We start from the raw sequence: 13,343 nt of genomic DNA, 5'->3' as shown, positions 1-13,343 counted from the left end.
ATCTGAGAATTCACATAACATGTCAAAAGTGAAAATCTGCATTGAACACCCCACATGCTATCCCATGTTTTTGTCATTTCTAAATCCACTAGTAAATTTGAATACAATTAGATAATGTTTTGTTGTTGTTTTTTTTTAGTTTAGAGCTACAGCGCGGAAACAAGCCCTTCAGCCCAACGAGCCTGCTCCAACCAGCGATCCCCGCACACTATTACTATTCCACACACACTAGGGGCAATTTACATTTATACCAAGCCAATTAACCTACAATCCTGTATGTCTTTGGAATGTGGGAGGAAAATAAAGATCTCGTAGAAAACCCATGCGGTCACGGGGAGAACGTGCAATCTCCATCAAATGAAAATAGGCCCTTCGGCCCATTGAAGCAACACTGACCATCAATCACCCATTCACACCAGTTCTGTGTTATCCCACTTTCGCATCCATTATCTAGATACTCGGGGCAATTTACAAAGGCCAATTAACCTACAAAGTTGCATGTGCTTTGGGATGTGGAAGGAAACCGGAGCACCCAGGGGAAGCCCACGTGGTCACAGGGAGAACATGCAAACTCCACACAGACAGCACCTGAGGTTAGGATCAAACCCAAGTCTTTGGTGCTGTGAGGCAGCAGCTCCACCATCTGTGCCCCTGTGCCACTCTTATTATTAAAGAATATCATGGTAGTAATTTCACGTCCTTTGGTGCTTCAATAATTCTGTTACCGAATACCTTGTTTAATTCTAGGTTTATTCCTGAATCTCCACGCTGGCTACTGTCCAAGGGAAGGGTTAAGGAAGCTGAATCAATAATTCGATTCATGGCAAAGAAAAATGGCATCACTCCACCAGCAGTACTTTTCACTGACGATGAGGTATTGGGGCAAGACCATTTATTTCATGGTGTGGTTGTTTAATTCTTTAATACAGAGCTCAGTTATTTTCATATACCTTCTATATAGAAGGTGATTACCTCTTGGTATTGAGCCTTCTATATCTTTCAGTCTGAAGAAGGGTTCTGACCCGAAACGTCACCTGTTCCTTTTCCCCAGACATACTGCCTGACCCGCTGAGTTACTCCAGCGTTTTGTGTCTATCTATGAAGTAAACCATCATCTGCAGTTCCTTCCTACACTACTCCTTGATATTGTTTGGTCTGAAGTCAGTCCCACTTGTGTTAGCTTTTGTTATCCACTTGTGTTAAGATGATAAGTCTTCACCAAGCTACTCGATCATTAAAACTTTAATATTGGAAACCTGACTTCACACAAAAAAGAATGGATGTACATTTTCGATCCAATTTCATTGCAGAAATATTAGGCATGAGTATCCTGACAAATATGCACCTGTACAACAGCAACTGCACAAATAGGGCAGCAGTGGCGCAGCGGTAGATTGCTACCTTACAGCAGCAGAGACCTGGGTTCGATCCTGACTGTGGGTGCTGTCTGTTCAGAGTTCATATGTTCTCCCCATGACCTGGGTGGGATTTCTCCGGGAGCTCCGGTTTCCTCCCACACTCCAAAGACGTACAGGTTTGTAGGTTAATTGGCTTGGTAAAATTGTAATTGTCCCTGGTGTGTAGGATAGTGTTAGTGTATGGGGATCGCTGGTCGGTGCGAACTTGGTGGGCCGAAGGGCCTGTTTCCGTGATGTCTCCCTAAACTAAACTAAACGAGATCAACTTGAACTGTGTGTCAAAACTTCTCACTGGATAAAGTTATTTTTGATTTTATTAGCAGTGATTTGGAGATAAGATCACATTTGCCTCATTCCATTAAAAGACAGGTTCAGGTTTATTATTGTCACGTATACAGAAGTAGAGTGAATATTTTTATTCTGCATGCTATCCATTCAAATCGGATAATGTTATACATAATACACTCAAAAACCAAATTCAAGCACAATAGGTAGAGCAAAGGGAAAGATACAGATTGCAGAATGTAGTTCTCACCGTTCTTGATACGTTACATAGGATTACTCTCAGATCATTAGCAAGATTGTTTCACTAATTCTCTCTCCGATAACCATGCGCTTTATCCTATAAACCTTTATTAGTGGAAAACTAAAATTAGTCTATTGCTTGTAATATGCAGAAAAGAAAAATATTCTGCTTTGGAGTTGGACTTTATATTAGACTTTTGAGAAACAGCATGGAAACAGGCCCTTCGGCCCCATGAGTATGCCAGCCAGCGATCACCCCATACATGAGCCTACACACTAGGGACAATTTACTGAAGCCAATTAACCTACAAACCTTTTTGTCTTTGGAGTGTGGGAGGAAACCAGCACTGCCGGAGAAAACCCACATGGTCACAGGGAGAACGTACAAACACCGTACAGACAGCAAAAATATTAGTAATCAGGATTGAACCCAGGTCTCTGGCGCTGTAAGGCAGCAACTCTACCACTGTGGCACTGTGCCGCCCCTTGTGTAATACACAGATGTCACAATCTAGAAATGATTGGTTGTAAGAAGTTATCTCCACAAACGTTAACCAATACTGGACAGTAGTTCCTCTACTGAAACAGTAATTTGTTAAAATATCTCCAGAGATGCTGCCTGGCTCACTGAAGTACTCCAGCACTTTGTGTCTTTTTTTGTAAACCAGCATCTGCAGTTCCTTGTGTTTATAAACTGCTCATTTTTACAAAAATTCGAATTAAATTTCAGAGCACTATTTATGGGGTTTGCACTATTGATCGAGATTCAGATGTTGTAACAACTCAGAATCTAATTGGAATTTAAACGTGGGAGAATATTCAGCACATATTGAAGGAGGACCAAAAGGGACAAAGGAGGACCTGGCATGGGATACTTTGTAATTTTGTCAGCGTTCTTTGTATGGCACCTATTTGCATATCTTGAGTGTGCAAAACAAAGAATATCACTGTGACTTGTCACATGTGACAATAAAGTATAATTCATTCACAAGCTCACAGAACAAACTGTGAATAATCAGTTCCTGGACCATTACATGCCCAATATGAATCGGGAGATGTGGATAATAATACTGACACTTTCCGCTGAGCCGACACAATGTTGAATCCTCTGTTTTTTCTTCCAGCTTGAACATATACAGAATAAACAAGTAAAATCTGTTCCAGTTACTCAATTGATAAAATCTCGCAATATCCAAGTCATCACAGTCATTAGCGCACTCGTGTGGTAAGTATGAGTTTCAAGAAGAATATTCAGAAGTGTTTATTAACAATAATCTGTGAGGAATATGTTATTTTATCGGCACAGTGTAACAGCGGTAGAGTTGCTGCCTCACAGCGCCAGAGACGCAGTTCGATCCTGACTACGGGTGCTGTCTGTACAGTGTTTGCACGTTCTCCCTGTGACCACGTAGGTTTCCTCCATGTGCTCCGGTTTTCTTCCACATTCCGAAGAATGCCAGTTTGTAAATTCATTGGCTTCTGTAAAATCGCCCCTGGTGTGTAGGATGCAAAACTGGCTTAACAGAATTAGTGGACGGGTGATTGTTGGCCAATGCGGACTTGGTGGGCTGAAGGGCCTGTTTCCAAAACTAGTCAAAACTAAACTAAACTAAACTAAACTAATCTCTAAATATTTTCCACTGACCAGGTTTTAATTATTTAGTTTAGTTGTGCCAGTAAACAGGCCCTTCCATCTTTAATATTGGCAGTATTTATGTATGAATTTAATAGTTCACACGTCTTGGATTGTGACATTTTAAACTTTACAAAGACCCACTTTAAAAACTTCTATCCGCCCATCAAATCCATACTGACCATCGATCACCCGTTCACACTAGTTCTATATTGTCCACTTTCTCATCCACTCCTTACATACTGGGGACAATTTACAGAGGCCAATTAACTTACGAACCATAATTTATGCGGGGACCTCTGATGTTGTGCTTTCTATATATAACCTGGATGTAAATGTAGATGGATGGATAAGTATTTTTGCTGATGTCACCAATATTGGAGGTTTTGTAGACAGTGAGGAAGGATGTCATAAGATATAATGGATACTAGACCATGTGCGGACCCGTTGGGCCCGTCCCCAAGGCATTGGATGCTTCAAGAAAGAGCTAGATAGTGCTCTTAAAAATAGCGGAGTTAGGGGGTATGGGGAGAAGGCAGGATCGGGGTACTGATTGGGGATGATCAGCCATGATCACATTGAATGGCGGTGCTGGCTTGAAGGGCCGAATGGCCTACTCCTGCACCTATTGTCTTTTGTCTATTGTCTATTGTCTACATCCCTTCCACAGATGCTGCCTGATCTGCTGAGTTCGTCCAGCACTTTGTTTGGCTCAGATTCCAGTAACTGCAGATCCTTGTTTCTCCAATGGACATTTTATTATTGGTTTGCTTTATCAAGTTGCCCTTATGGAATCCTAGGCATGTGCTTTTTAATTAATATTAGTTCAACATGCACCTATTGCACCTATACTCCTGCACCTATTGTCTATTGTCTATTGTCTATAATATTCCACCGCTGACCCATTGCCCCAAACTGAGTTTTTTTAAATGTAAATGAAATTTGGGATCCCATTGTGATGTCATTGTGAGGTGGGCAGGGAGGGCGGGAAAGAAGTTTTTAAAGTGGGTCTTTGTAAAATTTAAAATGTCAAAATCCAAGACGTGTGAACTATTAAATTCATACATAAATACTGCCAATATTAAAGATGTTTGGAGAACTGAAAACCCCTCAGGGCGAGAGTATTCATTCTATTCTCCAGTACATAAAACGTATTCAAGAATTGATTATTTCTTAGTGGACTCCAAACTTATTCCTTATTCATATAACTCACGATACCACAATATTATCATTTCAGATCATCCCCCTTTAACTTTTATGGTAAAAATACAAGGAATATCGGAAAAGCAGACACACTGGAAATTCAACCCACAAATCTTAAACGACAGGGCATGTTATGACTACCTCAACATGCAGATTTAAATGTTTTTCCAGATGAACGACCTTCCAGAGACATCTACGTCCCTTTTATGGGAAGCTTTCAAAGTATTCGTTAGAGGGTGTCTTATTTCATTTCAAGCTTCTCAAAATATGAAGATTCGCACTAAACAACACAAACTAGAAAGAGAGATAAGCCAGTTGGATTTAGAAAATGCGATTGCTCCTATGATAAAACGTAACAAAATTGCCGCTCTCAAATATAGGTTAAATCATATACTCTCAGCTCAAATTTTAAGGCTATTCCAGCATACTAAACAAATAAACTATGAATTTGATGATAAACCACAGAAATTGTTATCACGTCAACTTCGGAAATTACAGGATGAACGAACAATCTATAAAATCAGATCAGAAAAGAGAGATTTGCTCACGCTACCTAAGGACATTAATGATAGATTCCTGCAATATTACCAGACACTATACTCAGCAAAAACAACACACAGCTCAGTGAACATGCAAATTTTTTTGCAGAAATGCAATCTTTCAGGTTCAAGTGAGAAAGATAGAGACTTACTGGGCGCAGACATAACATTAACAGATAGTGAAGAAACTATTAGATCTCTGAAAAATGGGAAGACCCCTGGTCCCGATGGTTTGAACAATGAATTTTATAAAATATTTAATGACCTGGTCCCCCCATGCTTACAGACTCCATATAGTTACGCTTTTTAATCAACAGATATTGCCACAAACTTTGACTGAATCAACAATAACACTAATTCCAAAAAAAGATAAGGATCTTGAAGACCCAGGCTCGTATTGAGCCATAGCCCTTTTAAACACTGATCAAAAGATATTAGCCAAAATTTTAGCTCACAGATTAAGTTTGGGGGTCCACAAGTTAATACGCCACGATCAATCAGGTTTTATTCCGAAACGATATTCATTCTGTAATCTAAGACATTTATTTAATATATTATATATTAAAATAGAATATTAACTGAAGATTTATCAATCATTTCGTTAGACGCTGAAAAAGCATTTGATCAAGTGGAATGGCCCTACCTCTTTTCTGTGATGGAAAAATGTCATCTTGGTGAAAACTGCTGCTCATGGGTGAAACTCCTATCTACAAACCCAACAACTAGAATAGACAAATCAAATGGTGTCACCTAAATTTAATTTATCCGGAGGGTGTAGACAAGGATGCCCACTTTCCCCACTTCTATTTGCCCTTGTTATAGAACCACTCGCAGAGATCATTAGATCCCATTCAGAAATACATGGGTACAATACTAAACACACAGTTAATAAAATGTTGTTATATGCAGACGATGTATTATTATACATCACAAACCCAGAAACTAGCATTCCGACTTTACTAAATCCCATAACTCAATTTGGTTCATTCTCGGGATATAGAATTAATTGGAATAAAAGCAAAATTATGCCAATAATGGAACAAAACCCTTACACTTCAACAGTATCCTTTTAAAATCGCCTATGATCAGTTTAAATACCTTGGAATCTATGTGACTAAGAAATATACTTCTTTATTGAAGTCAAATTTTTCTCCTCTACTTACTAAATTACACAGAAATGTCTAATATTGGAAAACACTTCCCATCATTTTAGTTGGTAGAATTAATGCTATAAAGATTATTTTTCTCCCACAATTATTATACTTATTCCAATCAATTACAATATACCTCTCAAAAGAATTATTTTAAAAAATGGATTCTATTGTTACAAACTTTATCTGGGACTATAAGAACCACAGAATAAATAAAAAAACATTTATGCAAGTCCAAAGTTAATGGGGAATTAGCTTTACCAAACTTTTTATAATATTATTGGGCAGTTAATATTAAAAATATTACCTTCTGGTTGGATGACATTGATCAACAACCAGATTGGCTAAAGATGGAGAAGGAGGACTGCTTACCTTTTGAAATAGGCTCGATTCTCTTAGCTCTGATTAATTTGAATAAAAAAAACATACGGAGGAAATCCGATTATACATACATATGTGGAAACAACTAAAACCCACTCTAAAATTCGGTAATTCATCGCTTTTTCTCCCGATTGCAAATAACCATTCTTTTAAACCGTCTGTTCTAGATAGAGGATTTGTTCAATGGAAAACCCATGGAATTAAAACGGTGGGAGATCTTTACCAAAATGGTATTTTTCTCTCATTTCAGGAACTACTGCAGAAATACGAGCTACACGCTAATAATATTTTTAGATATCAGCAATTTAGAGACTATGTAAAACTACATATGCAAGATTACAGACTTAGGACTCCAGAAACCCTTGATGAATATTTGAATAGACTTCCCAACACAAATAAATTAATATCTTATATTTATAATATCCTCCTAGATACTGAGGTCCCGCTTTCAGAATCATATAGACGGGCATGGGAAGATGAGTTGTCTCAACCCATAATAAAAGACACATGGAATGAAAGTTTACAATATATAAATCACTGTTCGCTAAATGCTAGACACTCCTTGATTCAATTCAAAATATTATACAGACTACATTATTCGAAGGTAAAATTAAATAGGATATTTCCAAATATTTCCCCGTCTGTTCTAGATAGATGTCAATTTCAAGAAGCCAACCTAACGTATAAAAATTCAACATTTCTGAGTGGACATTTTAAAAATTATTTCTGAAGTTATCAATATCCAATTGGACCCAGAGCCAAAATTAATAATATTAGGATTATCAGAACATACTACAAACTTTACGACAAGTCAGAGCCAATTTTTTGACTACTGTCTAATAACTGCGAAAAAATTAATATTAACATTTTGGAAAAAACCAGCAGCCCCCACAATTAAAATGTGGGTTACAGAAGTGACCCTTGCATTTGGAAAAAATAAGACTTGGCTTGATTGACAAACCAGAACTTTTTGTTAGAATATGGTCTCCATGTATTGAATATTTGAAAAGGTAAACTGGTTTAACTCATAATCAGGATTGAAAGCTGAGTTTGGGACTGGATGAATAGTTACGCTCAACATTTCCAGGATCTATCTCCATAATCTTGTCATTGGTAGTTTCTCCTTGCGTCTCCTTTTTTTTCTTCTTCTTTTTCTCTCTTCTTCTCTTTCCATTACTGTCTCTTCTCTTTCTCCCTTTACCTCACTCTTTAAAAAAACAAATAACTGAAGCTATGTAAGAAAGCTGTAATTAAATTGTCGCTTATTATTATTTGTACATATGCTTCTAATAAAAATAATTTTAAAATAAATAAATAAATAAACGTCAATAGTGTAAAATATACCATCAATCTGAACGAAGCTTGTTTCATTTACATCACAGGACAATGGTGAGTAAGGTGGGCCAAAAATTGTAGCGCTATCGTGTAGCGTTTTTGCGCAAATATAGGTACAAATATAGAAATAAACAAATATAGAAACAAACAAGATGAGAGTTTTAGCAATGTACTAGACTAAGTGGGACCCGTTGGGTCCATTTCTCACATGGAGGGCTGGTCCCCCAACGCAATATTCCACCTCTCCACCAATTCCAATATGCCACCACTCACGCATAGCACCTAACTGCGCAGGCGCGGCTGACGGGTCCCGGTTGTGACGCCCCTGATCTCCCCTCCTCCCCTCACCCACCCCCCAAGCCGCCCCTTGCCCCCCCCCCCCCCCACACACTCACTCCATCCCCCCCTCAGCCCCCCACCCCATCCACTCAGTGGCTCTCCGGTGGCGCAGCCATTCCCTCCCATTGGGTTCCCATGGTGACGTAGAACACGCAGGTATTGCTGCGCAGGTACAGCTGACGGGCACGGCTAGTGGAAAAGGGATTTATTAAAGCTTAAAATGTGAATAATTCTTAAAGTATAACAACAATTTAAATGTTAAAGAGGAGATTCACACAGTCCATTCTTTCTTGTTGCGTCTCTTGTTGCCTTCTGCAGCAGGGGGAGGGGGTTTACATTTCTCTTCCAATTTCTGCAGTTGATCAATCTATCTATCTATGTATAATATTACCAAAACTCTCATCTTGACCACTTCCGGTCCACGTTGTAATTAAATTTGCGCAAAAACGCTACCCTATATCGCAAGGGATTTTTCGCCACCTTACTCACCGTTCTCCTCCGCTCCAAGCCGCCAAGTTTTGTTCCGATCGGTGAAAGATTACAAAAGTAACTCAGCGGGTCAGACAGCATCTCTGGATAAAAGGAATAAAGGGCCTGTCCCACTTTGGCGACCTAATCCGTGAGTCCAGAAGAGTGTCTTCAACCTTCAAGCTCGAGGGCACTCGCCTGGAAAATGTTGAAACCGCGAGCTGCATTGAACGAACTGTGAGCTGCACACACACACGCATGCACACACACACACACACACACACACACACACACACACACACACACACACACACACACACACACACACACACACACACACACACACACACACACACACACACACACACACACACACACACACACACACCACAAAGGTGGGGGTCGGGGAATGCGGAGGAGCGCTGTCTGCGCGATGAAGATGAAGGTAAACGGCTGCCACAGTGTATGGTAAGTCCTTTAGAGAGGGCGGGGGGGGGAGGGGCAGGGAGAAGGAGAGGGAAGGGGAGGGAAGGGGAGGGAAGGAGAGGGAAGGGGGAGAGAAGGGGAAGAGAAGGGGGAGAGAAGGGGGAGAGCAGGGGAGAGAAGAAGTTTAAGAAGTTTAATAAAGTTTAGTGGGCATTTTACCTACCGGTAGGTCTTCCAAGGTCCTGAAAACTTCAAGGAGCCAATCAAAATGCCCGGACAGTGAAGGAGATTGCCTACGGCTGCCCTCGAGTGCCTGTAAGTAAATAGCGACCCCACTCCACTGCACTACAAGTGAAAAAGACCCATGCCGACCAAAATCTACTCACGGAAAATGTTTCAATATCCTGAAATTTTTTCCGCGAGTGGGCGGGAACTTCCCTCGAGCAGGCAGGAGTGTTCCAGCTACCTCATAGGACCTCCTAGGACCACGTGTCGACCATGCTGCGTGTTTGAGTCCAGGGCAAACTCGTCAAAACTCGCAGATTAGGTCGCCCAAATGGGACAGGCCCTTAAGTGACGATTCGGGTCGAGACCGTTCTTCAGGCTGAGACTCAGGGGAAGAGGAAACGAGAAATATAGATGGTGATGTAGAGAGATATGAATGAAAGATATGCAAAAAAATTACGAATGATGACGCAACCATTGTTGGCTGGGAGCTAGGTGAAAATGAGTTACAGACAATGAGACTCTACAAGACAACAAAAACAGGTTGGGAGAACATTTAAAACAAAAGTGTTTGACAAGAAGTATTTTGCCTTTTATTTTTCAGGATGATTATAATAATTGGATACTTTGGTCTGGCTCTGAGCATCCCCAATCTCCATGGCAACGACTATCTGAATTGTTTCCTCTTTGGTGCCATTGAGATTCCGGCCAATTTCGCATCCTGGTTTCTCCTCTGGAAATGTCCACGCAGACTCAGCCATGCGGGCATTCTAGTTCTAAGTGGAGGTGTTCTGCTCTTCATGAACCTCATACCATCAAGTAAGTTTTACACTGCTCCTACAGTGACCCTAGTGTGATAATCGTGAACAAGCCTTTAGACTTCAGACTGCACTTTACATTAGCGATACAGTGTGGAAACAGGGCCCTAGGGCCCACCAAGTCTGTGCCGACCAGCGATCATCCCGTACACTAACACTATCCTGCACAAATTAGGGGCAATTTTACAATTTTCCAGGGAGTCACAGGGAGAACGTACAAACTCCATACGGGCAGCACCCATGGCCAGGATTGAATGCGGGTCTCTGGTGCTGTAAGGCAGAAACTCTACCGCTATGCCATTTATCGAAGCAATTAACAGTCTGAGCTACCAAATGAACAAGCTTCATTGAATGGCCAACCATCTCTTACACCAAAATGTCAAAAATCACATCATAAGATGCTGTCAGTTTGCAAAGATGAAATACACTGCATTGCTTCCTTTATTTCAAAAATAAACCCACACAAACCAATTTTAAAGGCAGAGAAAAGACACAAAAGTTTCCCGATGTTTACTCTTTGGAGCTAACATGTACATGTAACCAAAGCAGACAAGATGGTGCCCATCCCAGGTGATTATTAGCGTGCTAGCCACAGAAACAGATCTACAATCACATATTACACTCGCTCCACACTCTCAAATCTCTACTCCTACAGCAACATTGCTTACATTAACTATGATCTCCTTAATCTCTACATTATTCCCTTATCATGTATCTGTACACTGTAAATGGCTCGATTATAATCATGTATTTTCTTTCCACTGACTGGCTAGCACACAACAAAAGCTTTTCATTGCACCTAGTGACCATGAACTAAACTGAACTGAACTGGTGAAAACTAAGCTCTGTGTTACGTTTGTGACAGATCCACACAGCTTGCCGCTTGCAGACCGATAGCATTAATACAGCTCTTTCTGCTTTTTCTAGATCATTCAACACTTTCTACAGTGCTGGTGCTAATTGGAAAACTGGGAAGCACATGTGCTGTATTCATGGTTTATGTCTACACCTCCGAACTGTATCCAACCCCCATTAGAAACACAGGTTTTGGAGTGAGTTCAATGGCTTCCGGAATTGGCAGTATTATTTCTCCTTACATTGTTTTACTTGGTAAGGTAACAATGACATCTCTTGATGTTTAGTTTTTTTAATATACTGATACACCACGCGAACAGGCCCTTCGGCCCACAGAGTCCGCACCGACCAGCGATCCCCATATACTAACACTACCCAACACACGCTAGGGACAATTTACAATTTACCAAAGCCAATTAGCCTACACACCTTTACGTCTTTGGAGTGTGGGAGCAAGTTAAAGATCTCAGAGAGAACCCACACAGGTCACGGTGAGAATGTACAAACTCCATACAGATAGCACCCATAGTCAGGATCTAACCTGGGTTTCTGGCGCTGTAAGTCAGAAACTCTACCGCTGCGCCACCATGCCACACTATTCTTGTAGATTATGAGGATTTTTTACACTATCCCAACATAGATCACAGGTAGATTAGGTAGTAAAGAAAAATGATTTATCTAACTTCAAGTAACCCTTGCTTTCCCTCTCTCTCCATCCCTCCCCAACCCTAGATCTCTGACTAGTTTCACTGTCCTTCTGTTTCATTTTATTGATTGTATGCCTCCTTGTCACCTTCCCCTCAGCTAGCAATGAACCATTCTACATTTCCTTATCATTCTCTGCTTTGATCTGTCGTTTTCACTCATTACCCTTCCATATCTTTATGTCTCCCTCTCCCCTAGCTCAGTCTGAAGAATGGCCTTGAGTCGAAATGTCACCTATTCTTTCTCTCCAAAGATGCTGCCAGTCCCGCTGAGTTACACCAGCATTTTGTGTCTATCTTCGGTATAAACTAGCATCTACAGTTCCTTGCTATGCACTATGCTTTAGGCTCAATGGTCTTCATCAGTCAAGGCACTGAGTGTAGAAGTTGGGATGTTCTGCTACAGTTGCACAAGACTTTGAGAGGCCGTGTTTGGAGTATTGTGTGCAGTTTTGATCACCCTGCTACAGGAAGGATGTTACTAAGCTGGAAAGAGTGCAGTGAAGATTTAAGAGCATGTTGCCTGAACATGAGGGCCTGAGCTATTTGGGAAAAGCTGTGCAGGCTTGGACTTTATTGCTTCTAGCACAGGAGGCTGAGGGATGGACTTATAGACGTATATAGTTGTTTGTTTTGCATGCTATGCAATCAGATCAGATATACCAAGTTCAAGTCAAGTTCAAGTTCAAGTGAGTTTATTGTCATGTGTCCCTGTATAGGACAATGAAATTCTTGCTTTGCTTAAGCACACAGAAAATAGTAGGCATTTACTACAAAACAGATAAATGTGTCCATATACCATGATATAAATATATACACACATGAATAAATAAACTGGTAGTGCAAATAACAGAAAGTGGTTGCTAATAATCAGAGTTTTGTCCGAGCCAGGTTTAATAGCCTGATGGCTGAGGGGAAGTAGCTATTCCTGAACCTGGTTGTTGCAGTCTTCAGGCTCCTGTACCTTCTACCTGAAGGTAGCAGGGAGATGAGTGTGTGGCCAGGATGGTGTGGGTCTTTGATGATACTGCCAGCCTTTTTGAGGCAGCGACTGCGATAAATCCCCTCGATGGAAGGAAGGTCAGAGCCGATGATGGACTGGGTAGTGTTTACTACTTTTTGTAGTCTTTTCCTCTCCAGGGCGCTCAAATTTCCGAACCAAGCCACGATGCAACCGGTCAGCATGCTCTCGCCTGTGCACCTGTAGAAGTTAGAGAGAGTCTTCCTTGACAATCCGACTCTCCGTAATCTTCTCAGGAAGTAGAGGCGCTGATGAGCTTTTTTGATAATTGCGTTAGTGTTCTCGGACCAGGAAAGATCTTC

The 13,343-nt window shown here is 40.8% G+C and overlaps 1 protein-coding gene across 1 annotated transcript in view; it reads left to right on the top strand.

The window, feature by feature from the left end:
• Nucleotides 1-13,343, top strand: part of LOC116978248 (solute carrier family 22 member 4-like) — a 34,403-nt gene that overhangs the window by 13,379 nt on the left and 7,681 nt on the right. Inside the window, exons 5-8 of the mRNA XM_033029248.1 lie at nt 748-874; nt 3,068-3,168; nt 10,248-10,462; nt 11,389-11,571. Of these exons, the coding sequence (XP_032885139.1) occupies nt 748-874; nt 3,068-3,168; nt 10,248-10,462; nt 11,389-11,571 (626 nt within the window). The remainder of the gene's footprint in view (nt 1-747; nt 875-3,067; nt 3,169-10,247; nt 10,463-11,388; nt 11,572-13,343) is intronic.

Source organism: Amblyraja radiata, chromosome 11, assembly GCF_010909765.2.
Source record: "Amblyraja radiata isolate CabotCenter1 chromosome 11, sAmbRad1.1.pri, whole genome shotgun sequence".
Taxonomy (NCBI): domain Eukaryota; kingdom Metazoa; phylum Chordata; class Chondrichthyes; order Rajiformes; family Rajidae; genus Amblyraja; species Amblyraja radiata.
The sequence above is the reverse complement of the archived record's forward strand: the minus strand, read 5'-3'. Positions and strand labels throughout refer to the sequence as shown.